Genomic DNA, 26,725 nt, shown 5'->3' on the forward strand with positions numbered 1-26,725 from the left:
TAACGTAAAGACATCATTTCGCACTTTGGGAGGCCGAGACGGGCGGATCATGAGGTCAGCAGATCGAGACCACCTGGCTAACATGATGAAACCCCGTCTCTACTAAAAAAAAAAAAATACAAAAAACTAGCCGGGCGAGGTGGCGGGCACCTGTAGTCCCAGCTACTCGGGAGGCTGAGGCAGGAGAATGGCGTAAACCCGGGAGGCGGAGCTTGCAGTGAGCTGAGATCTGGCCACTGCACTCCAGCCTGGGCGACAGAGCGAGACTCCGACTCAAAAAAAAAAAAAAAAAAAAAAAAAGACATCGTTTCAGAAACCAGATCACTGATGAGGGCTGCTTAAAGAATTTTCGAAAACAGAGATAACTTCTGATGTCCTTTTGGTGTTTAATGTTTTTAAAAGACCATGGGTTTCTGCTCTGATGAAGAAATACATTGCAAGTAATTTGAATGTAGTAACTAGACCACCCTTGGCATCTAGTCTTATATCTAGTACCTACCAGGCACTTAATATGACCGTTGTAATGCACAGACTGATTTGCCAGGTAAAACCTGGAACTGAGAAGGGTCTCCCTGAAATTCGTAAGAACATGAGGGTAGAATGGATGCATATAAAGAAGAACAAATGAGAAAAGATTTACAAAAAAAAAAAAAAAAAAACAAAACCTCATAACTAAAACTATAATATAGGAAAATTTGAAGTGTAATATTTTGCTCGAACTGTTAATGAAATGGAGTTAAGAAATGGGAATGGGACAAAGGCTTTACTTTATATACTCTCTCTTTTTATTAAGTCACGAGGGGACATGGACATAAAATTCCAATGGAAATGCACTGTTCGCTAAGAAAGATAAAGGCGTAACATTTTATCAACATGTTTCCACTACAATGAACAATGAGATTAGGGAGCCATCATGTGAGGGTAACAGTACATAAGCCTACCCACAGCCTTGACCCTTTCCTGGGGACCTATAAACAATACTGTGCTCCCTCCAGTTGTGCAACAAGGACAACTAACTGGGAGCAGCCTGAAGACAGCTATTTCACAGCCTTTGAGGATAACAGGTAATGTGAATGAAAGGAATAGAAGGTAGTGAACTAGAAAATTATTTGCTCAGTTTATGGGTTCAGGATTTAGGATGATAGTCATTAAATACTACTTTCTAATTAGATTATTCAGTATCATCATAAATACCTGAAAAATTCATCTGATAGAGTATCTCAAGAAGGAGCATGAGGAGGGGCTTAAAAGTACACAGGTAAAGCACAGGCAGAAGAAATCACCCTAAATTCCTGATGCCATTCTGAGCTTTCCTGTGTATGCTGTGTTCTTTTTATGAGGTTATAAGCACACATGGACTCTGTTTACCAATATTTTATTTTTTTTCAATGCTTTATCAGAACACATGATGGACTCAAATACATTTCTGGGTTGAAACTACATTATACCATATTTTTTGCTTCTGATTACAAACACCTTTCCACAAATCAATTTGTCTGTGACAGAAGAAGAACCTGTCACTTCATTTTTCCTTCATCCTACCCTCTTTGATGGGAAGCCATTTTTCACAATCTACCATATGCACTTTAGATTTTTAACAAAAATTAAAAACTGCCTCTAATAACCATGAATTCAAATTAAAGAATAATAAAAGAGAGCAGAGGTAAAACCATAGAAAGAGAACCTCAGGTCTTTATGTACAAACCACATTTTTCCTATAATTTAATATACACACAAGGGAAAAGTTCCTTATTCCCATTTCCATTAAATAAAGTATTCACTACTAATGAATCCACATGTAATTTAATCAGACTGGAAGTGGGAAGTGAATGTTGGTATAACTACCAAGTGTTTTATGTACACACGATTTGGCTGAATAACCTTAGTCAAATTATTTAACCTCTGAGCCTGTTATTTCATTTATAAAACAGGATGAGAACAACAACATATGCACAATTACCATAAAAAGATACAATATGTAAAGTATCAATATCTCACATAATAGCTGGTATAAGTGTATCATAAATGCTAGTTTCCTTATTTTCTCAATTTAACTAAGGCAAATATAAAATCAGAGAACATAATGACAGGAGTATGAAATCCAGTTTCCACGACCAAATTTCAAGGAAGGATTGGGAATGCTTTCAGTATCAAAGATATGAATTAGCAGTTTCTCTGAGATTTTTCTAGAACCCTAGGATCCTTAGAATTACTCTTCAATACTTAAGGAATCTGTCAAGTTAAAATTACCATTAAGGTAATTAGTGTATATCGGCAGGGGGGAAGCATTACTTTTTCAGTGGCTATTTCCCGGGTTCAACAGGATTAAATCTAAAAAGAAAAATTATCATGGTCATCACTGATTTTATATATACTCCAAGAAAAACTGGTACCAGGATCTAAAAGAAGTACACAATATAAAAGGTACACTGCAGAGTCAACGACTAGTCAAGTATTTCTATTTTAATTCTGATGAGGCAAAGCAGTGAAAAGAACATTTATTAAGCACTTAATTCCAGCTGGTTGCATTACATGTGTTCTTTCATTTACTCCAATGATAACCTTGTGAGGTAGATACTATTATCTTCGTCTTCCACATGGGGAAACAGAGGCTCAGTGGTTAAGTAATCTGCCTCAAGCAAAGATTTTAGTGAGGAGGAGAGCTGGAGTTTGGACCAGTTCTGTCTGAAACTTTCTATTACTCTAACAGTTCTACAAGGCTAACATATCAAATCTAGTTATTAACGCCTATTAATAAACTGTTTGTTTCCTCACCATCTTCTGCTAAAATATAGTTGCCTAACTATAGAACTATAAACTAGTATTAGATAATAATGTTAAGGTATTAGTATTAGATAATTTTGTTAGGTACGATGATATTATTGTTATATAGGAAAATATCCTTATTTTTTTTAGAGGTGCAAGCTAAAGTATGAAGGGATAAAACTGCTATGTCTCTAATTTAATTCAAAAATGCTTCATCAAAAAACAAAATAAAAAATGGATGAAGCAAATATGGAAAATGTTAACAACTGTCAAATATAGGGGTTGAGTATATGAGTTTCCATTTACACTACTTTTTTTCTCCATAATTTTCACAATTAAAACAAAAGAACTCCAGAAAGTATCTAAACAATAGGCACAATGACAACAGAAAAATGATGATGACTGGACGTAAAGAAGAGAAAAAAACAGTGTATAAGATAATATTAGTGCAAAGTAATAATCATTAACTAATAAAGATCACAAAAATGTTAAATGATGCTCTGTAGCTTCAATTTTCTAACACATCTTTTAGCATTCCTATTAATGTCTGAAAAATACAGTGTCCTGATTTTATCACTGAAAAACAAATACAGTAAATAACATTTAGTAAAGCAGTTTTGGTGATAAAAATCAGCTTTCAAATGCCCATACTTACAAAGGGATACTTTCTTTACCCAGTGGTGGGTTCATAATGTAGTCTTTGGTGATTGGTTTTACCCAGAGCAGAACCATAAATAAAGGTGCCAGGAAGTTGATATGAAGTAATGTTCTGAAAATATGTAAGAAATAAATATAAAAATTCAGAAACAACATGTGCTAATAAACTACAGAAGCTTGGGTCTTACTAAAATGGAGGTAGGAACTTATTTGCAATATTCTACTACTTACGGTACTACTGTCACCATCATTTTATATTTATCATTATGATTTAACACTGATTTGAGCCTGTGAGAAATTATGTCATTATCTTAATTTTTCAAATGAGAACATTTAGATGCAGAAAAGTTAAATGACTTGCTCTTGGCAATAACAGGCCAGAGGTAAATATAGGACTAAAATTCAGATTTGTTCACTTCTATTCTAGTATTCTTTAGTAATCCCATACTTTATTCCTGATTTAATAAGCAGGATTTAATGATTCTAACTTTAGATAGTCAATGAATCTAATGGATTTTCAGTACAGAAGAGTCATCTGATACTTTCTAGTGCAAATGAAACAAAGTGTCTCCTCATTATCTACAAGTAAATGATAGTGATTAGCCAGGTCCATATGACTAGAAGGCATATGGCAGATGGAACCTACTCCAACAACCTGCAACCGAGGAACCTTTCAATGTGTAATGATCATGTATAATTTTAAATTTCCATTGTTAAAATCATAAGTGATTCCACATTTTAATTTCTTTTTGAATGAGTATGAACACACTTGAAATAATTTCCCTATCCCATATATATATATCAAAAAAATTTGATATATATATATATATTTGATATATATATATATATCAAAAAAATTTGCATTACTCCTGACAAGGCAATATACCTAATACAGCAAAGGTTTCAGGTCTGCACTATAACTTCATTGTTAATTGTCCAAGTTTGTACCCTACAGAGACAGATGGCTGATGAACATTTTTGTTATTTCAGAAAAAAGGCAAATTCTTCACACATTTTATTACCATAAACTGCTTTCATTATCAACCACACTTAAGAGCTAAACTGGAGGATTCAAAATACACACAAACACCACATTTTAAAGTATTACTACACAGGCAAATGACAGGGATCTGTGTGAGTGAACAGGGCTGGGTCAGGAAGCCATGAACACCTGACAGGGAAAGGCAGAACTCTCGCTCTAACCTCTGATATGAAAACAGGTCCTAGTGCCTGGCCATGGGGGTGAAGAGAATGCTGCTCTTTGTGCCAGTCATGTTATTCTCACAACAGAACTAGCTTGCCCACACCCTTATATCAAGGCAGAGTGCTACAACACAATGAGGGGCTGCAATAACTGAAAATAAAACCCCAAATCCCCAAAGGGAAAAAATCTTAAAATGAAGCCACATTTTACTAAAAAGGGCACTAAAATGTGTGCTCCACCCCCAACCACCACTAAATGCTTGAAATGTTTTTATAAAGTGATTCTTTCATCCCACAGCCTGGGTAAACCATCGGATGTGGGGAAGAAAGAAGCAGTATTAGGTATGCAGTGTTGCTAGGGAACACTCTAGTATCAAGGAGCAGCCCACAGCGGTTTCAGTAGCTTGTGAAGGGCTCCCCTCCACCCACCCTTTTCAGCTTATTTAAATCATAACACTGGGGTTAGTGGACTGAAGTGTGTGTGTAGAGAGGAGGGGGAGAACCAGGTTTTGTCTTAAAAGAAGCCATTAGGGATACGGGTGGTGGGAGAAAGGCAGGATGTAGCCAAAAGCACGCTGAGTAAAAGAAGGAAAAAAAAAAAAAAAAAAAAAAAGAAGGATGAAGGAGTGTGTAGTGGAAGGTGACAATAGGTAAACACACATATAAAGCATATGTAGAAAAATGGAAGTGAGGTTAAAAAAAAAAAGACAGTCAAAATTAAATTAAAGGGAAATGACATAGGTAACAGAGACAAGAATGTGCAAAGACTAAAGACTCAGCCTCATTAAAAATAGGTTTTAAAGAATAGAAATGTTAGGAAATAAGATCACCCAGAGAAACTTAATGATTATAAATACACATATCAAAATGAAATATTCTCAAGTTGGGCTTCTACTGCAAAACAAAACGATGAGACAGGAACTTTGATCTGAATATGAGTTGAAGTAGATATAAGCCTATCTTTCTGCCAAGATGTCTACATCAACAACAAAAAAAATCTGTGACAACCACAAAGAATACAGTAAATGGGCTTTGAACTACATATGAAGATGAAATATGACTTGTCCAAACGTAGAATTTCAGAACTAAAATAGAATTTGGTAGTTAGAAGTAATGTACAACATATAACATTGTAGAGTATTAACAATTCCAAACTAATGTATTATTTTAATAAGAGTCAATAAGCAGGTCAATAACTTAAGGAAAACAAACATCTCTTACATACAACTTTAAGTTTTAAAATGTTTTTAAATAAAATTTTACATTAAAAAGTTAATTTAAATAGATTCATATAAAAACTTAAAACAATATTTTAAAGTAAAATGATCTTATTTTTTAAGGGAAATTTCTATGGAGCCTCAGTTTAGTTGTAGAGATTGCAATGTAAGCCCCTGAATTAGAAAGAACATAAATTTTGAGATTTTCATTTTAACAGGCAAGACAAATTTAGTAATTGATGGTGTATCTTTTTAAATACAAGACTTAAAATTTAGAAGCAAATAAAAGAAACTTGCTTATAGTTGAAAGAGGAAGTAATGTGACATCAAATAGTTATTTATTAATTTTCAATACAATAATTTATGATTACATTACAATATTATACCTTCATTAAGATGGAAAACATATATTTATCTGCATGTGCTTATGTACATTTTCCGCTTACTGTGTAATTTTTTCTGTTGCCAAATTCAGGGCATCCAGATGCATTTGAGCCAGCCGTAATCCAGGAAATGTCAAAAAAGCCCCAATGAGTGAACAGAAAATAGCCAGGAAAAATTTGAAAGTAAGTTTTGAAACAGGACTCCTAAAAATAAAATTTTTAAAGAAGCTGATAAATTTTTATAATTAGCTTTCGAAGAATTTCCTTTCTTCTAATCAATTCTGTTACAAACAACAATAACAGTAAAACAAAGCAAATTTCTACAAAAAGATTGCTATTATTCAAGTACCTATAATGGATTCTGGTGAACTGTAAACTAAATGAGGCATCTCTTTAGTCGCAGTCACAACAACCTAACTTACACATTCAACAAGGAATTGATATATAACTTGGATAGAAATTTAATCTTTTGAGGGAGATGAATTTAAGAAATGCAAATTTATATAAGAATTCTATGAAAGATACTAACTTTATATAGTCATAAAAATTATGAGTAAGGATGTTTCTAGAAGTGACAGTCCAACTTAAAACTCTTTACTAATTTAAAACAGCTATAGTAAATACTGCTTTATTAAAAATATAAAATGTTAAATTTAAATAATGCTTAATTTTTCAAAGACTTACTGAGATTCTAAACCTTGCTTTTCAAGAAACTGCATCGCACTGTCTGAAAAATTTGTAAACCCTGTAGGAAAAAAAAAAAACAAAAACAGATTACTCTTATCACAGATGTGAAATATAGAATCTTTCTGTGGAAATAAAATGCTAGAAAACAGAGCATCTTAAATGTTGAAGTGACTAGCTTAGTTCTTTCATGTGTTAATTAGTATGCCATAACGCAATAAAATTTGGTTATTAGCAGGAACAGGCTTTGAAAACATCCCTTTGATATTTGTACATTCCATGAGTGTGCATAAAATTTGCATTAATTCTTTAACTATGTGAGTAAACTTTAGCATTACAGAAACTTATTTAACTGTAAGGAAAAAAATGAGACAGTATTTTTGGAAAACATATTAATTAAAAACTTAGCTAAAACAAAAGCAAAAAAAGAAGATCTTAATTAAGAATAATAAAGGTTAATTATTTAGAACATTACAGAGTATACACTTTAAATTTAATTTTAAATATTTATCAGATATAAAACTTAAATACTGAGGTCAAAAATATTAGCATTAGATAAAGCAAAATTGATTTTTAAAGTTGTATGAAACTATTACCTGTTTCAAGTCCAAATTCCAGATAATTTTCTGTTACAATCAATACTGCCATTGCTTTGACAAAGAAAAAAAATCCAAAGGTGACACAAACAGATCTTTCACCACCATCTTCTACTTTAAAATAGTGTGTAGTTAATGAAAATAGAACTTTGCTGCAGAAGGAAAAGTTCAGGAAAAACCACAATAACTTTATGGGAACTATACACAACGATCTTGATAGGACTTGATTCCAATAAAATCTGGCTACAACATTTATTTCTAAGTGGAGTTTATAACATTTTTAAATTAAGGAAAAGAGCACCCACATACTAAGTTATAGCTAGGGAATGTATTTCTAGTTTATCTCAAATTTTACTAGAAGATTATTTCAAGATTTTTATGCAATACGTTCTCAGCGACATGAAAAGCCAGGGTAGACGTTATTCTAGAGAACTGTCTTTATTAGGCATGTCTGTTAAACCAGTTTACATTTATAATTAAACACATAACACAGGAATCATCCATAATAATTCAACAAGTTAAAACTTGAGAATTTTACTAGTAGCTATTGTTGATCTGTAGTATGAAAACTAAATGTCTGGGATCACCACTTCACATTAGTATTAAGCGAAAATCTTTAGAGAAAACAAGTTCCAACTGAGTATTCAAACACAGCCAAAGTTTCAACATGCTCATCTATTAAAATAGGCTGAAGAGATTATCTTATCTGAACCACCCCGACACACACACAAATTGATTTAATCAAGGTTAAATCAGTGCGTGGCCCAAAGCTAGAACTCAGATCTCCATTATACACCAAATTGTTCTCCTTGAAATTGCAAAACAAACAAAATAAGGTGCTTGGCAAACAAACCTAGAAAAGCAACCTTTACGTAAACTTTATGTCAAGCATGGAAAATAACAGCTATCATTTAGTACTTGCCATGTGCCGGGCAATACCAATTAACTTTTAATTCTCACATTAACCACATTATTATTGCTACTTTACAGACATTTAAAAAAACTTAAAAAAACAAAACAAAACAGTGGGCCAGGCGCACTGGCTCACGCCTATAAACTCCCAACACTTTGGGAGGTCTAGGTGAGCAGATCGCCTGAAGTCAGGAGTTTGAGACCAGCCTGGCAAACATGGCGAAACCCCATGTCTACCTAAAATGCAAAAATTAGCCAGGCATGGTGGCACATGCCTGCAGTCCCAGCTACTCGGGAGGCTGAGGCAGGAGAGTTGCTTGAATCCAGGAGATGGAAGTTGCAGTGAGTCTAGATAGCACCATTGCACTCCAGCCTGGGCAACAAGAGTAAAACTCTGTCTCAGAAAACAATCAAACAGACAACAACAACAAAAAACAACTGTGGCAGAGAGGTAAAAGTAAAAACCTCAAAATCACAGCTAGATTAGAGAAAATTGAGATTTAAAACTAGACAGTCTGGATCTAGAATCTGTGCACTTAACAATTGATTATATTGCCTCTAAAAAACTGTACATAGCACCTAAGTCAATGTGGTACTTATAGCAGTAACACATAAAATCTTTTCAAAATAGAACGCCCTGACAGAAGTAAAGAATTAAAACATTCTCATCATCAAAAGAATCCTTTCATATATATCTTATACACACAGTCTGAAGGTAATTTTATACAATATATTTAATAATTTTATTCATGAAGAAAATTTTGACTGCATTTTAACTGCAATCTCTCACTTGAGGCCAGGTGTAAAGTTTTCTACTTCTGGTGTCATGCCAGTACTGGTAAAGTTTCAGATTTTGGAGCATTTTGGATTTTGGACTGTAATGTTCAACCTGTATCAAACAATACAGGTCCATCCATCTCTTTCTTGGCATTATAACAAAGAGCTTACATATTAGAAGAGGACAAAGAAAGATGAATATAGTCAAGCTGCAAAACCACAACTGAATTGCTTTTAAGATACAGCGATGATCTCTAATAGCTTAAATGCTTTAAACCCAGGTTTGAAAAACACTGCTTTATTTTTACTGAAAATGTTTACTAGAATCTATAAGGAGACAATTTCCAACTTCTTTGCTTACACTGAAAAACAAAATAGTATCTTTGGCCAAAAGTGGTACCAAATCATCAGAATAAAATTTCCCAAAAATTACACCTACCACTGCACTTTGTTATCCTAGAATACTGAAATTACAAAATATGTCAACACTAAAGGAAAACAAAATTATATGCAGCCTGATCCAGACATGAAGCATGATCTTGCACTTATCACTAATGCTTTACAGTCCCACACCACAAATGCCTAAAATGGTATAATCACTGCATCCTCACTTCATATTGCATACTGGATAAATCTTAAAAACGAAATTATTTATTGAGTTCCATATTAGAACACCATCTCCCAATAACCCATATGTAATACTATGATCTGGCCACACCCACATGTTCAAGTTTTCATTCCATAGTCCCCAAATCTTCACCTTAATCAGAATAGTGTACTTACCATCTCCTGAGTGTCATCACTACACTGTCTTCGATCATTATCTATCATCTGAACTGCCCTCTTCCCTCCTCCTACCTAATCCAAGACTCAACAAAAGCTCCACATCTTTCATGATACTTACCATTACCTTCTCAGCTGAGGCCATTCTTTTCCTCTTTGGAACTTATTGTATCACTTACTAATATAATTCACTTGCCATGTAGTCAATATACTATTTTAAACTATAGTGTGACCAAGTTGTAAAGAAAGCATTCTCTAGACCTAGAGTGTTTGGCTTAATCCTCGTTCTACTCTTACTAAACTACGTGATCTTCTACATGAAAATTAATTTCTCCGTGTCTCAGTTTCTTCATTTGTAAAATGCCGCCACCACAATCCACAACCTCACAGGGTTATTTTGAAAATCAAAGATTAAATCATCCTAGTTCTCAGCAACAACTTAAATGTTTTCTAGATAACTGAATTAAATATTTAACATGTAATACCAAAACTATGGGAATGTATACAAAAACATATGGATCAATACAATACAAACAGATAATGATACCATTCCTGATTGTGTTTAAATCTTTAAAATTCGATAATTTAATTTAAGAGGTACAAGATTAAGAAGTATACAGGCAGTGATGTGGTATGCACTGACTTCTATGTAAGTGGCAACTGCGCTCACAACTCTCCACTGATTTTCTTTCTATGCAGCCAGACCACTCTGACTCCAGCAGAAGACTAAGATTTTTGCCTCTGAAGAAACTGAACCTGAGGCACAGGAGAGTACAGATTTAGTCAACTGCATCAAAAACAGGATGATCAGGTGAAAGTCTACACTCAAAGGTAGTACTCACCTTGGAAACATGTGTAGCAGGTTTGTACACTCCAGGCAGGAGATTAAGAGATTCTCCTCTAGAGAAACTGAAAAGCCTCAAGGAAAAGACCAATAAACAATGACACTTTGGGCTACCTAAAATAAAGCTGGCTTTAGTATTACCAAGGTATTCCTTAGTGAAACTAACCAAGCCCTAATTATATACAGAGCTTCCAATCAGCTTTTAATGGCCATCTCTTAAAAATGAAAGGAATCCTCAGACATTAAAAAAGGAATTGGAAAACATATTCTATAAAAGACCAGATAGTAAATACTTTAGGCTTTGTGGTCCATATGCAGTCTCTGTAGCATATTCTTCTGCCTACTTTGTTCCCCTAATACTTTAACAATGTCAAAAAGCCATTCTTAGCTCAAGAGCTGTACAAAAACAGGCTGCAACCCAGATACTGCAAGTCATAGTTAGGCAATATCTGTATTAGAGCATCACATCTTATTTAAAAAAAGAAAGAGCTAAAATCAGCAACAGAAAAAAAGTAACTTCAAGAAAAAAAGAGATGATAAAGGCAGCAGAATGAAGTTTAGATATATAACTATATATACAGAAACAGATACACACATTTTTATTTAGGTATTTATAAACATAGGATATGTATATTTCATAAAGCTAGACAAAGATAAATGCATCTTGAAATAAGAGCAGGATGCTATGAAAAAGGAATGGTTAGGCATCAACAAGAAACAGGACAGGAAAAATAAGAAAAAAAAATTAAAAGTTCCATCAAGCAGAACAAAAAGACAAAATGAAAAGTAAGACAAGGCCAGGCATGGTGGCTCACACCTGTAATCCCAGCACTTTGGGAGGCTAAGGTGGGCAGATCACCTGGGGTTAGGAGTTCAAGACCAGCCTGGCCAACAGGGCAAAATCCTGTCTCTACTGAACATACAAAAATTAGCCGGGCATGGTGGTGGGCGCCTGTAATTCCAGCTAACTCGGGAGGCTGAGGAAGGAGAATTGCTTGAATCCAGGACATGGACGTTGCAGTGAGCCAAGATCGCACCACTGCACGCCAGCCTGGTAACAGAGCAAGATTCCATCAAAAAAAAAAAAAAAAGAAAGAAAGAAAGAAAAAAAGACAAAAGCTGATGAGAGGTTAATCCAGAACATACATCTGACTAACAAATGTGAGACAGAGAAAGAAAATGGGAGTGGAGGGACAGAGAGAAGAAATTCTCAAAGACATAATCAAAGAAATTTTCTAAACTTGATGTTTCCAAATTAAAGAGCCTACCAAAAGCTCACCACAAAGAAGTAAAAAAGATCCTCATGAGGTACATCATCATGAACCTTCAGAAACAAGACCAACCAAGAGACAACTGTAAAAGTTTCCTCAGAAGAACAATAAAGCAAAATTAGGTATATGCAAAAGACTAAATATCACCATAAGTAAATCTTTTTTTTTTTTTTTTTGAGACGGAGTCTCGCTCTGTCACCCAGGCTGGAGTGCAGTGGCCGGATCTCAGCTCACTGCAAGCTCCGCTTCCCAGGTTTATGCCATTCTCCTGCCTCAGCCTCCCGAGTAGCTGGTACTACAGGCGCCCGCCACCTCGCCCGGCTAGTTTTTCGTATTTTTAAAATAGAGACGGGGTTTCACCGTGTTAGCCAGGATGGTCTCGATCTCCTGACCTCATGATCCACCCGTCTGGGCCTCCCAAAGTGCGGGGATTACAGGCTTGAGCCACCGCGCCCGGCCCACCATAAGTAATTCTTAATAGCATTTTTCAAGGTTGAGGACAATGGAGCAATGCCTTCAAAATTATGAAGAAAAATACAGATAACCTAGAATTCTATAACCAACCAAATGCCAACAACAGAATGAGTATAAAATTAACTTTCAAAACTGCAAAGTCTAAAAATAGCTACCTACCCCACATGCATGCTTTAGCAGAAAGCGCCACCAAAACATTTCAACAAATCAAGAAATAAAAACACTAAATTGTAATAGGAAAGAAAAGTCAAGGACAGGTAGTACAATTTCCTCAGGAGGTTTACCTTCAAGCTGAAGATAAGCTTCCAAATGATAAACAGGTTCAATTTTTAGGTCTAAAATGGCAAATTTCTCTCAGATTTAGAATAACAACTTAAATAACATATACTTATAAAAGTACTATTATGGGCCGGGTCCAGTGGCTCACACCTGTAATCCTAGCACCTTGGGAGGTCGAGGTGAGCAAATTGCCTGAGCTCAGGAATTCATGACCAGCCTGGGCAACGTGGTGAAACACCATCTCTACTAAAAATACAAAAAATTAGCCAGGTGTGGTGGCCTATAGTCCCAGCTACCCAGGAGGCTGAGGCACGAGACTCACTTGAACCCAGGAGGCTGAGGCTGCAATAAGCCAAGATCACGACTTCACTCCAGCCTGGGCGACGGAGCGAGACTATCTCAAAAAAAAGAGAAAAGTACCATTATGTTTCAACTTAGTTTATAAACTGCTTTAAAGGCCCAATTCTCAAATTAAGAAAACACTGTCTATACGCTAATATCCCGAGATTGTTCAAAGATATTTTATCAATGCTCTTTTGAGAAGAAAAGAAATAGACCCATATTCCAAGAAGAAATATTTTGTTGCTAATACACAAATATGATAAATAGTATCCTAAAGAATAAACACAGAGATTTCTCAAAAAACTTTCACAAATTTATGATTATCTCTTTAAAACAGAACATATTTCCACTCAATTAAGTGATTTTTATGCAAACTGAGTTTTTCTGTTCTGTGAAAAAAGATTCTATTGTTTTTCTGACCATTGGTACTAAATAAAATCCCTAATTTTTTTTCTATTCAAATAATTAAATCTTCCACGTTTGTTTTTCCATAAGGCAACTAAAATACTAAAAATACATTATACTTCACATTCTACATTGCAAAGAAACCTACAAACTATACCAAGAACTTATTACACATATACACTGAAAACTAAGTACATTAATCCTAATGACCTATTAAGTAAAAGTCTTAAAAATAATATGATTGTATCTTCCAATGTTAAAAAAAATTTTTTAACAAAAATAGTTTTAAACTAAAACATTTTTCATACTTTCTTAGATATGCAAGTTCCATTACTTTAATTATAGAGAAAAAGAACCTAAAATTCCCTTAGATATATGCAAAAAAGTATCGTGCATGTTTAAAACGCCATTCCACAAAAAAAGCTTAGAGCCAGCCTCAACCTAACCAGACTGTAAAGAGAAATAATAGCCAAAAATTTCTAAAAGCATAATATACAACGTTTATTTAAAATACAAAAGAAAACTATCTTTTAGTTTCAGAAAAATTTTTATTTTCAGAACAAAATTTTAGTTTCAGAAAAAAAAAAATCACTTTCCAGCTAAAAGAGCAAAGTCAGACTCAATTATAAATTAATAAACAGAAATAACGTCCTATTACCCCAAATCCCTATTTAATTCTAGTTTTTTGTCTTGAAATCTGAGTAATACGACAGCATTAATGTCACGAAAAAATCTCCATGTTCATACAACAAACAGGCTTTGATATAACACGTCATATACAAGTTTTCAACATAAAACAAGTACCTTGGCTCAGATTCAATAACTCTGAGTTTCATTCTTTTTCTCACTAGAACTGAAATCTTACACAGTTTACTTCAGGATGAAATGTTTTGTTTTTCCTTATTAATCTAAAGCAGAACACTTTTGTAAATAAAAGAATATAGTAACTTAGAGCCTTTGAAGGCATTTGGAAATGGTGACTAAGTTGTACTAGTTTGTTGTAGTTGTCTATTTCCCACAGCAAATAAATGCAACATTTGTAGACCTTTAATATACAAATCTACATACAGAACTGAATATTAAACCAGAAAACTTTAGAATTTATTTTAACTTAAACTAGTCACAGTTTTTAGCTTTGCATAAAATTTGTATGCCTGGCAACGAAAGAAAATTAAAATTTTAACGTAGCCATGAAAACATACATAATAGGGTTTTGTACCTTAAACCTCCACATTGTAAAATACAAGCACTGTGGAAATGTGACTAATGATCCAGGCCTTTAACCAAATATAATAGGACTACTGAGAAGCTTTATCACTCTTTGTAGAATAGCTTTCTTCTCACTCAAATTCACATAATTGACTCAGTATTACTCTCTGTGCTACAGCTTATTTCTAAGAAAGGTTCTTGGGAAAAAAAAATCTATACATTGTAGAATATTTTCATTCTTTAAAGTTTTACTTCCACCGAAGGACCTCGGGCTTTGCAAGCCACATTTTTACCTTTTTACTTTTCATTTTTTCATAAGTGAAAACGATATGCTTCATATCCATAAAATCAGTACACATTTCTACAGTGACTCTAAGACTTCATGGGCCATCATACAGGAAAGACACTTAATAGAAATACTCCATCCTCACTGCAAGGGTTTCTTTACCTTTTTCCTTCCCCATAACATATAACTTGGCATAAATGGAAGGGGAACACACAGACTTGGTCAGAGAAAATGGTTAGAATTACAAATGAGAAAGAAAGTAGAGTAGAGCTGAGAATTAGTTTGGCTTTAGGAGTGAGATTCAAAGCAGCTCTGATGGCTGAGATGCCTGAACACCTCAGGTGAAGCAGAAAGCAGAGCTGATGACAAGAGAAGACTCAGTTCTAGGTTTCAGGGTTCAAGGTTTTAGTGTCAAATTTTAAAAAGTCATTCCTGTGCTTTTAGAACTTTTAAGATGCTGCAGAAAGCATAATTTGCTGTCCTATGTATGTCACATATAAGTGATGAGGGAAAGAAAAAAAAATCATGGAAATTAATTTTCTTCCTTAAAGTGAACTGATTTTTAAAGTTTTATGTGTCTAATTTGGGGACCATTTTAATTTTGGGGACCATTTAATTTAGGGACCATTTTAACAAAGAACATTTCATCAGTAACAACTGCAGAGAATTTCTGAATTAACTGAAGTATGTATGACTATGGAATTAAGCAAAGCTATTGTCCTATGTAATCAATGGAGACATGTGTTTGACTAATAAGTAGGCACATACAATAAGAAAACAAAGAGAAGCCAGACAGGGGTTACTTCAGCTATACTCCAGCCTATCTAAAGATAAAAGATAGGCTGTAAACGTATTTCTTTCTGGCGTTAATCTGGATATCTGGAATTTAATTCTGGTCTCCTATATGCCTTTAAAGGTGGTAGGTAACTTCATCACATGCTACAGGTTTGAACAACAACAAAAAATCACATACCCAAGCATACACACAATTTTACTGCCTCCTTCCCCACCCTCTTTGTGCAGTATCAAAGCTGGCAGAAAGTAGCTTGGCCTGTAAGCTCTTCAGCACTTTCTGTCCTCTCTGGGATAGGGAGACAGCCAGCTACAGGATTCCTGCAGAGATGTTACTGTTTGATGCCTTTCACAAATGCATTACTTAAAACGAAGCAAAGTCAGTTCCAGTGCTAAAGGCTGTGTGGGACCTTTGCTCCCGCATTATTAGGCATTAGAGAGTAAACTGAAACATAAAATTTACTCACATAAACAATATGAATAGCTATTAAAAAGCATATTTTTCTAACTTATCTGGTAGGGATGTATCAAGGGCTCAATCACATTAAAATAAAACTGCAAATCAAGTATATGTGTTCCCACATAGGTGTTAGCCATGAAGAAAGTGAAGAAAAGAATATTCAATAATAAGCAATACTGGCAGGGAACAGAGACTCATACCTGTAATCCCAGTGTGTTGGGAGGCTGAGGCAGGAGGATGGCTTGAGGCCAGGAGTTTAAGACTAGCCTGGACAACATAGTGAGATCCCATCTCTACAAAAATCAAAAATTAGCTGGGTGCAACTGTAGTCCTAGCTACTCTGGAGGCTGAGGCAGGAGGATTACTTGAGCCCAGGAGCTCAAGGATACGGTGAGTTAGGACTGTGCAACTGCACCACAGCTTGGGCGATAGAGTGAGACCTTGTCTCTGGGGGAAAAAAAAGAAAGGGCAGTATTTTGGAGAACATGAGAACTCACTGAAGTATAAAAAAAGTAACATGACATATAATCAGCTCGTGTTAATTATCATGGGAAAATAGTTTTCATGTGTTTTATATGACTTGATATCTAGGGATAGGTCTTTATTCTGATTGTTATTTTCACATATTTAATACCACAGAATTAAACAGGAATATTTTATGAGCTTGAATTTAAAAACTGCTCTTAGAGTTACTGTAACACTGGATATCTAAGGATGTTTCTCAACTAACACACGTGATTAGTATTTCTACCCAGTATACTACATACTTTGTGGATATTGACTCTTAAGACTTTTTTCTGGCTCTCCTAGTCTAAATTATACCTAAATCAATCCAAAAGAGGCAACGGAAGGGTAGTATGCTGGTGATGAACTGTCAAATTATGTCACATATTTTAAATGGTATCCACTTAACAAGTTTAAAAGACGGTGCTACAGTCTCCGGTTGAATATTAAGACGTAAGACATGCATTTCCTCTGCTCATTGTCACAATCTAACTCAGCAAGGCACATAAAAAAGTCAAAAACCTCAAGAATAGAGAATAGAAAAAGAGACAAAAATTAGTAAGTAAGTAAATAAATAAGAAATCAACAAAATTTTGGAAGATGTTAAGTGGATAGAGAAAAGCAATTAGGTTTCAGCTTTCTCTGCTATACTTGATCTGCAAGGGGAGGAACTCAGTAAGAAGAAAGCCAATTCATTCATCAGAAACCTGGGAAAAGTACTGGAGATACGAGGTACCTTCAAACACAGGGTTGATGAATGGATAAAACAGGAAGATTAAAAGTCTGTACTGCAGTTATTAAGACTTCCCAGACCTAGCCAGTTGTGATGGCACGTGCCTGTACTCTCAGTTACTCAGAGGGCTGGGGTGGGAGAAACATTTGAGCTCAGGAGTTAGAGGCTGCAGTGAACTATGATCACACCACTGCACTACAGCCTGGGCAACAGAGCAAGACCATGTCTCTAAAAAAAAAAAGTCTTTAAGACAGATTAAGCAAATCAGTTACTTTTTGTCACTTCCTAAATCCCACCAAAATGATGGTAAAGGAATCCGGTTTTAAGAAACATGAATAAAGTAAGAGAAAAAGCAAAAAAATTGTGGAAGCTAGAAAGCAGGCTCAACAGAATGAAGAAGCTCAATCGGACAGCCAAGAAGAAATCTGCCTTTTTACTGCAAAACTCCACAAAAGGATAAGGAAATTGGTTAGATGACAAATAATTCTCTACACTAGGGTGAAAGTGCTGGTTACTGAATGTGTGTGTGTTGGTGGCGGCAGCGGCAGGGGGAGGGGGGGCGGTAATAATAGGAGGTATTAAAAATAAGTACTAATGAAATCAGTACTTTTTAAAAGTAACCAGTTCAATCTGCCCACATCTGAAGCAAGTATGGAGATTTATGCTTTCGAGAGGGTAAAAAGATAATCTCTGGCCTATCCAGATGATTCAGCAACTTACCTCACCATGTGCTCAGAGCCTCCATTCAGTTTTTTAGTGTCTCACACTTAATTACGGACAGGCAAACATCAGTCACTAGAGCTCTCTAAGAGCCTTCAACGTGAAAGACAGCAACCAAACAAAAGCAACTCAGAGTAAAAAGATACTAGGCAGACAAAAGAAAAAAACCTTAACAAAATCTATCATTAATATCTTAAACAGACACGGGAAGATAATGTAACCATAAAATGAGCAGAATTCCATCAAAGGGGTAGTGGAACAGAAGAAAAAGAGGTTGTGAAAATTAAAAATTATAGCAGAAATTCAAAATAATAAACTCAATAAAAAGTTAAGAAAGTTAAGAACATGTCCCAGAAAAACAAATAATATAAAAATATAAACATAAACATATACATGCAAGAAAGAGGATAACACTCTTGGGAAACCAGTCTAGGAGATCGAATATCTGAATAACAAGCATTCCAGAAAGAGAGAAAATAGAGAAGAGAAAAATCACCAATAAAATAATTCAGATGAGATTGGGTGTGTCCAGGGTGGTATGGCTGTAGATACGAATAAAATAATTCAAAACAATTTTCTAGAACTCAAGAACATGAGTTCATAGACTGGTAAAGTCCCAACACGGGATGAAAACAGACCCTAAATATGGCACATCATCATAAAATTTTAGCACACCAGGTGGCTAGCTAAAAAAAGATGGTAATGATAACACAAAGAAAAAAACAGAACTTATAAAAAAATCAGATTCCTGGGCGCAATAGATCACACCTGTAATCTCAGCACTCTGGAAGGCCAAGGCAGGAGAAGCCTTGAGGCCAGGAGTTAACACCAGCTTGGGCAAGCTGGGGAGACCCCGTCTCTACAAAAAATAAACGAGAATGTGATTGCACCACTGTACTCCAGCCTAGGCAACACAGTGAGACCCTGTCTCAAAAGAAAAAGAAAATAAATGAGAAATTGGATTGGCAGCTCAGTTCTTAAGAGTAAGAATGGAACTTCAAAGACAAAAACATAATGCCTTCAAAATTATCAAGGGAATAATTTTCAGCATGGAATTACATTCTCAGCCAAAGGAAAAATTAATTTTTAGGGAAAATGTAAAATATTTTCAAAACAGCAAGGTCACAAAAAATGTAGTTCCCATGCAACCTTTTTGAAGATGATACTGAAGAATATGCTCCACCAAAATCAGAAAGTAAACCAAGTAGGAGGTAGACATAGAATATCTTTAAAAAGAGCTCCAATTTGAGGGAGATGCAAAGAGAATCTCTAAGAAGATGATGAGTGATACCAGGGGAATAGGTGCACATCAGGTGGGAAGGTCAACCAATCTAGACTGGGGCTTATCTGAGGGCTCCAGGAGGAACTCTATTCAAGATGAAATTGACATATTACTTGATACTTCTGAATACATTAAGGCAACTAACTATTCATCTGTGAGTGGTGTTTACATGATCACGGCATAAACACTGAATACTGTTCTAAAAACATGACATTACTATATGTGGAAGATGAATAGAAAATGATCAATGGTTAACTGGCAGCCCAAAGATATGTGCTTAATCCTTATTTCCAAACTGAAATGGCAATAGTTACGCTTAAAACTAAAATCAAGGAACAGCCTTGGAAGTACATGGAAATATAAAAGTAAGCATCAAACAGAGAAGAGCTAGAAGAAGTTGCCGCTGGAGAGACGGAAATAAAGAAAAGAGCAGGGAACATATTTAATTTTAATAAAAATAAGAAAACAAAAATAGTAGTAAAAGACATGAGTTTTCAGATTTAAAGGGTAAATCTAGAACTTAGCACTATCAATGATAAAACGTCAGAAACCAGAAGAATAAAAAGAAAAAGCTTCCAGAGGGTGTATGTACTAGGGGAAGGATAGGTATATATGAAAAACAAAAGGACATCCAATTTCTCAAGAGACTTCAAGATTCTCAAGCAAACCTATTTCTTTCTTAGAATTTTCTACTGAGCCAATCTATCAATCAAGTATGAGGGGAAAAATAAAGATAATTCCAGGAAAGCAAGATTTAAAAATAAAAATTTAGCAGCCTTTCTAAGGACACCATAGGAGAATGTGCTCTGCAAAAAAAAAAAAAAAAAAAAAAGAATAAACCAAGGAAGAGGAAATCATGAGATCCAGAAAGGGGTAGAGGGAATTTTTGGAAGACAGTAAAGAAAGTCACAGGATATTAGTTATACTGAAGTTTAGAAAACTGAGGGCTCCAGGAGGATATTTCTATGAGAAAAAAAAAAAAACCAGAAATGAAGTATCTGAACTACTGAGGTTCTATCAATTCTGTGGAAGAGTTTATAGTTTCCACAATTACAAAAATAAAAAATTATTTATAGTAGTAATAATACACTATAATGTCCAGCTGTAAATAATATTTTCATAGGCATAACATGGTAAAACTGACTATAAATTTAATAAAATGTTATCTCTAACTATTTTGGGAGAATGAAAAAAGGGAAGAAAAGAGAAGAGGGAGAAAGGTGCAGTAATATATAAATAGTACCATTATCACATAATATTTAAACACAAGGAAGGAATTCCTAAAATAAATGCCTAAAAGGGGTGAACGTGGCTGTCTCTGTGACATTAGACTTGGATAAAAAGGAAAAGCAGGGCACTGGCATTTTTCTTACATTTAGCTTTTTAAATTATTTAACTCTATTACTTTGAAAATGTTTTCAATTACATAAAAAAGATTTCAATAAAGAAAAGTTATCTAATAACATAAAATCTTTCTCAAATCAGAGATGAGACCTAATGGTGTTATCTGCAAAATAAATTAATATTAATGATGTTTTGAAGGATACATTGCAAAAGACAAAACAAGCAGGCACCAGACTAAGCTGATATTCATTTCCTGTGTAGGTTTCATAAAATTGTAGTAGACTTCAGTTACTAGATACACAACTGTAGCAGCCACTGTGAAATCCACCAGCCACTGGTATTCTGGAAAGTAATGCAATGCTGGGGGAAAAAAAAAAAGTTTCACTTAAATTTTCATAAATAACTTATGAGGACTTATTTATAATTAAAATATGCTAGACTTTATTTGTTCATTTGCAATGTAAGATTTACAAATATATGAATCTAAAAATGCAGAAAATAGAATGAGGATGTTAGCATCCAAAACTAAATTTTAATACCTCACAAATTAAAATAAACCTTAAAAGATTACCAAAGTTATTTAAGTTGTTGGTAAAGTATGATTGCAAATTTATTGGTATTAACTGATTAGCTATTTTTTACAGAAATTATAAGTGTTTTATTTTAAATACCTTCACTTCAGAAAACAACTTAGTCTGGAACACAACAATTTAGTTATACTGTTCACTTCTGTGAAGTAAGAGTTAAACTTTATGTTACAATTATTGGCTGTACTAATTGTAAACTAGTAATTCTATGAAATACTACAGATTAAAATAATAAGGCCGGACGCGGTGGCTCACGCTGGTAATCCCAGCACTTTGGGAGGCCAACGCAGGCGGATCACCTGAGGTCAGGAGTTCGAAACTAGCCTGGCCAACACGGCAAAGCCCCGTTTTTACCAAAAATACAAAAATTAGCTGGGCGTTGTGGCAGGCACCTGTAGTCCCAGCTACTTGGGAGGCCGAGGTAGAAGAGCTTGAACCTGGGAGGCGGAGGTTGCAGTGAGCTGAGTTCACGCCACGGCACTCCAACCTGAATGACAGAGCAAGACTCTGTCTCAAGAAAAATAATGAACTAAATATAACTCTTATACCCTATTTTGTTCTGCAAGAAAAGTTTATAAAATGTCTGTTAATTTTCCATAAAACCATACCCTTTCAACAAACTATTCCATTCTTAAGAGTTTACATTGAAATTAACATTCTTTGAAAGTAAATATAATTCCATCACCCTTTGCATCTCAGTTGGCATAGGTATTCTGGTTTACTTCTACCAGAGTGTAGTCCAAAACATCAACATCATTTTTTAGAAGGCCTCCTAAAAATGTGGAAGTAAATCACGTACATAACCATCAATTCAGATGTTCTTATGGCACATAATAAAATGATCTGCATTGCTTTGGACAGTTTTTAGTGATAAAATATAATACAATTACACTTGAAAATACAACATTCTTATAGAAAAAGTATTTTGAAAATATCACATACAGTAAGACCTATTAAAAGTAGTATCAAAACTAACCAAATTTTATACCATTTCTATAAGATGAACATAAAATTTTGATAATCCAAAATCCTTTTATGATTTTTAAATTTGCATCAAGTTATTGTAACACTCTTAATCTACTTCAATGTACTTTAACTTTTAGGTTAACTACTTTAGGTTTTCTGAGAGTGCAGCGGTGTGATCATAGCTCACTGAAGCTTCAGCTTCTGGGGCTCAAACAATCTTCCCACCTCAGCTTTCCTAGTAGCTGAGACTACAGATGCACACCATCAAACTTGGCGAATTTTTAAATTTTTTGTACAGATATGGTTTCACTATATTGCCCAGGCTGTTCTCAAACTCTTGGGCTCAAGCCATCCTCCCACCTTGGCCTCCAAAAGAGGTGGGATTACAGGCATGAACCACAGCCCTGCTTTAGGTCTTCTATTGAGATTTACCTACAGCTTCTGAACATAAGCCTGAAAGATTCTGATGCAGTTACAGGATGCTTACCCTCAATCCCTTCCTCCTGCTAAGAAAAAAAAAAAAAATCACCCATACTGAGATTTCTATCTGGAAGGAGGTCGGGAAGTGGATGGAAAGGACAGACCAAAATCCATGTAAAGTTTTCAGTTTTATTATCAATAATTTAAGTAAGCATTCTAATTCTCCAAACCTACCCATACTCATAGGGACTTCCTCCATGGAACTCACTCATAGCAAACAGTGAAGTGACATTCAAAAGTTCTAATGTTCTTTAAGAGGTTCTTATAATACATAGTTAATACAAATTAAGATAGACTTTTATGATAATTATTGGGACATCAATAATATATACATTCCATGAAAGTACAAATTATATATATTCTTGGCTATTTAACTCATGTTACATTCTTTGTGTAATCAATAATACAATTATATATATGCCTTTTAATAAAATATTGAAGTCAAAAGAAGACAGAAAACCCTGTACTTTCACCTAAACACACATATACAACATGCATTCACAAATGACTAAGAAAACTTACAAACATATATGAACATCTCCCTGCTATTCTGGTTAACTGGAAATGCTCTTGATATTACATGACCAGTTGATAAACGAGTATCATTTGCGACTAGTTCTAAAAATCCTAAAAGTGAAACCAAATACTCCATAAACTACATGCTAAAGCTACAATACCCTAAATTCTTTTTTTTTTTTTTTTTAAGTTCATTAAAATAGCCTAGTTCTCATTGAGTGGCTGTACCACATTCAGTGTGTAACCCTGTCCAAGTTATTTAACTCTTCTTCCTAATGAATTAAAAAAACAAAAACAAAAACTGATAACAGTTACCTACTTCAGAATTGTGAGGATGGGGTAATACAAGTAAAATATTGTAACAATGCCTGATACTCAACAATTTTAAGATCTTATTAAAGCTAGCTGACAAATTATTCAATAAACATTATTTGTAAAAATGTCAAAACTACTAAAAATCAGGAAGAACGTTTATATATTATTGTACTTATACGTATCTATGAACATTTTATACAAGTAAGCACATTTAGGAGTAGTGAAACATATGTGACAACTACTAATCAAAAAGTCAAAGTGCCTTTAAATGTTTTAAATGTTGAATGTAAAATAGTTAAAAAGAAAAAAGAGGAAGACATAACCAGTTTTAAAAGTCTAAATGGGTCTGGCGCGGTGGCTCACGCCTGTAATCCTAGCACTTTGAGAGGCTGAGGTGGGCAGATCACGAGGTCAGGAGATTGAGACCATCCTGGCTAACATGGTGAAACCCCATCTCCACTAAAAAATACAAAAAAATTAGCTGGGCGTGGTGGCGGGCACCTGTAGTCCCAGCTACTCGGGAGGCTGAGGCAGGAGAATGGCATAAACCTGGGAGGTGCAGCTTGCAGTGAGCCGAGATCACACCACTGCACTCCAGCCTGGGTGACAGAGCAATCCGTCTCAAAAAAAAAAAAAAAAGAGTCTAAATGATATTAGACAAGTGATTTATATTGCTCTTCACTGATATTTTTTAGTTCTAGGACATGCTTTACATACACATACAACCTTTACAGATGTAATAATAAACCTTCACGTATTTTGAAGCCACCTTGTATCATAAAATAATACTATTTGAGATGCTAGACCTCTTAAGATTTTTTGATGGTGGTATGATTTAACCCAAGAAGGGTCAAATTACATAATGACACCTTATTTGACATTATCAGAATTATTTTTAAAAAACACGCATCATTTCATTTATCACATAAACCAGTGGTTCTCAAACCTAGTCAAAAATCAAAATCACTTGGAGCACTTTTAAAAATGTAAATTCCCAAAACCTACTCTACATTTACTGAATCTTCAAGGATGGGAGTAGAGAATCCATTTCAAAGAACTCATCAAGTGATTTTGATATATCCCAAAGTTTAAAAACCAGTGTTTTAAATTATATCACCTTAGATGCCTCTTCCTTCTAAGATTCAAATAATTTCATATTAATATCATTTTAAACTAGAATCATCGCAGTCATTATATAATTACAATAATTGAGACACTACAGTTCTATAATTTATAGGAGGAAAACTAAATGACCTATTTGGAAATAACAAATGGATGAAAGTAAATCCTGGATAAGTAAATTTTTCTGATTTCTAATTCAGTTCATTATTCTAAAACCATTTTCCTTTCTAATATATGTGAGAATAAAATTGAATTACTCTAAATATGGGTAAATCAATAGAAATACAGTTGACCCTTGAACAATACAGTTTGAACTGTGCACATCTACTTATATGCAGATTCTCTTCCACCTCTGCCACCTCTGACCAGCAAGACCAACCCCTCCTCTTCCTTCTCCTCCTCGGCCTACTGAAAGTGAATATCACAGTGATGAAGACTTTTATGATGATCCACTTCCACTTAAGAGGAAATATATTTTTTCTCCCTTATGATTTTCTTAATAACATTTTCTTTTCTCTAGCTTACTTTATTGTTATAATACAGTATATAATACATATAACACAAAAAAAGTGTTGATTTTTTATGTTATTGGTAAATATTCTGGTCAGGAGTAGGCTGTTAGTAATTAGGTTCATGAGCAGTAAAAAGTTGTATTCGATTTTTCAACTGCATAAAAGTAGGCACCCCAACCCCTGGGCTGCTCATGGCCAGACATTTCAAATGCAGTTTTGCAAGCCACATTAGAAAAGGGCAGGCTGAAACAAAGAGTAAAAGGAAGTCTAGAATTCTAGATAATAAAAATTGACTGTGATCTCAATCTAATAAACAGAAACTGCATAATAAACTTGTGTAAGTTAGCCTCTTCCGAAAATAGGAAAAATAATACAAGTTAGGTGAACAAAAAAAGAAATTCAATTCAAATGAAGTCATTTGAGCATCTAAGTTCTTAGAAAGATTCCTTATTCTGTATAATGGACTTAATGATTAAAATGAAAGTACTTTCACTGCCATAATATAAAACTGAGATTCATAGAACATTTTACCAAGATTTCCCTTACCTAAAGTATCCACTTCTGTAACTGATTTTGTTTCTAGATGAAGGTCAATATCCTTTGGAATGGTTAATGGCTTACTTTCAATGTGACCATTATATTTCCTATAAAAATCAGACAAGTGACACAAAAAACAAGTTACCTACACTGTTATCCAAGTGCTTGTTTCAAACTAATTACAAATGAAGTTTTAAATTTCACAGTGTAAAGGCAGAATTCCTAATATTTCATCAATAAGGATGTAAGGTACTCAAAGGTAGTTTTAAAAAGAGTACTATAAAATTTGAATGTAAATTATTATGTGAATATACAGATTACCAGGGAAATAATTACCTAAATTAGTTACTGCAACAAAACCTTTTTTTCTAGCTTAGCATTTCACACCCATTTCTCCTACTCTCTTTTTTCTTTAAGCACAAGAGTAAATGCAAATGAAGACAAAGTGCACTTCTCCTTGAAGTGACGTGTATAAACACACACACGTACATACATATAAACAGACCCGGAACCATATGCAAATCAGAGTTGAAGAATTATATTAAGATTTATGTGTATGAGAAATTCAGAAACATGAAAGACTAACTTGCAATAGTTTTTACTAAAAATCACAAATGAAGGAAAACAAATTCTTCTGGTGTATCTGTATGATTTCCAAATTTAATTTTTAAAGACAAACATATAGAAAGTAATAAACTAAGGTTTCAATTTATTATTTTATGTATTTCTTTAGACACACAGTTGCCCAGGCTGGACTCAAAATTCCT

At 34.4% G+C, this 26,725-nt stretch overlaps 1 protein-coding gene across 7 annotated transcripts in view; it reads right to left on the reverse strand.

The window, feature by feature from the left end:
- The window catches only part of TMEM161B (transmembrane protein 161B), a 73,827-nt gene that overhangs the window by 4,542 nt on the left and 42,560 nt on the right, over positions 1-26,725 (reverse strand). For 3 of the 7 annotated variants that reach the window (XM_001085376.5, XM_028849564.2, XM_015140390.3), the window contains 6 exons: positions 25,968-26,065; positions 21,127-21,283; positions 7,507-7,658; positions 6,911-6,971; positions 6,290-6,430; positions 3,422-3,535 (listed from right to left, as the gene is read on the reverse strand). In XM_001085376.5, the coding sequence (XP_001085376.2) occupies positions 3,422-3,535; positions 6,290-6,430; positions 6,911-6,971; positions 7,507-7,658; positions 21,127-21,283; positions 25,968-26,065 (723 nt within the window). Of the gene's footprint in view, positions 1-3,421; positions 3,536-6,289; positions 6,431-6,910; positions 6,972-7,506; positions 7,659-10,820; positions 10,888-21,126; positions 21,284-22,195; positions 22,283-25,967; positions 26,066-26,725 lie in introns of those variants that run through there. The other 4 variants (XM_078004963.1, XM_078004964.1, XM_078004965.1 and 1 more) reach the window with 3 other exon arrangements.

This window comes from Macaca mulatta, chromosome 6 (assembly GCF_049350105.2).
Source record: "Macaca mulatta isolate MMU2019108-1 chromosome 6, T2T-MMU8v2.0, whole genome shotgun sequence".
NCBI lineage: Eukaryota > Metazoa > Chordata > Mammalia > Primates > Cercopithecidae > Macaca > Macaca mulatta.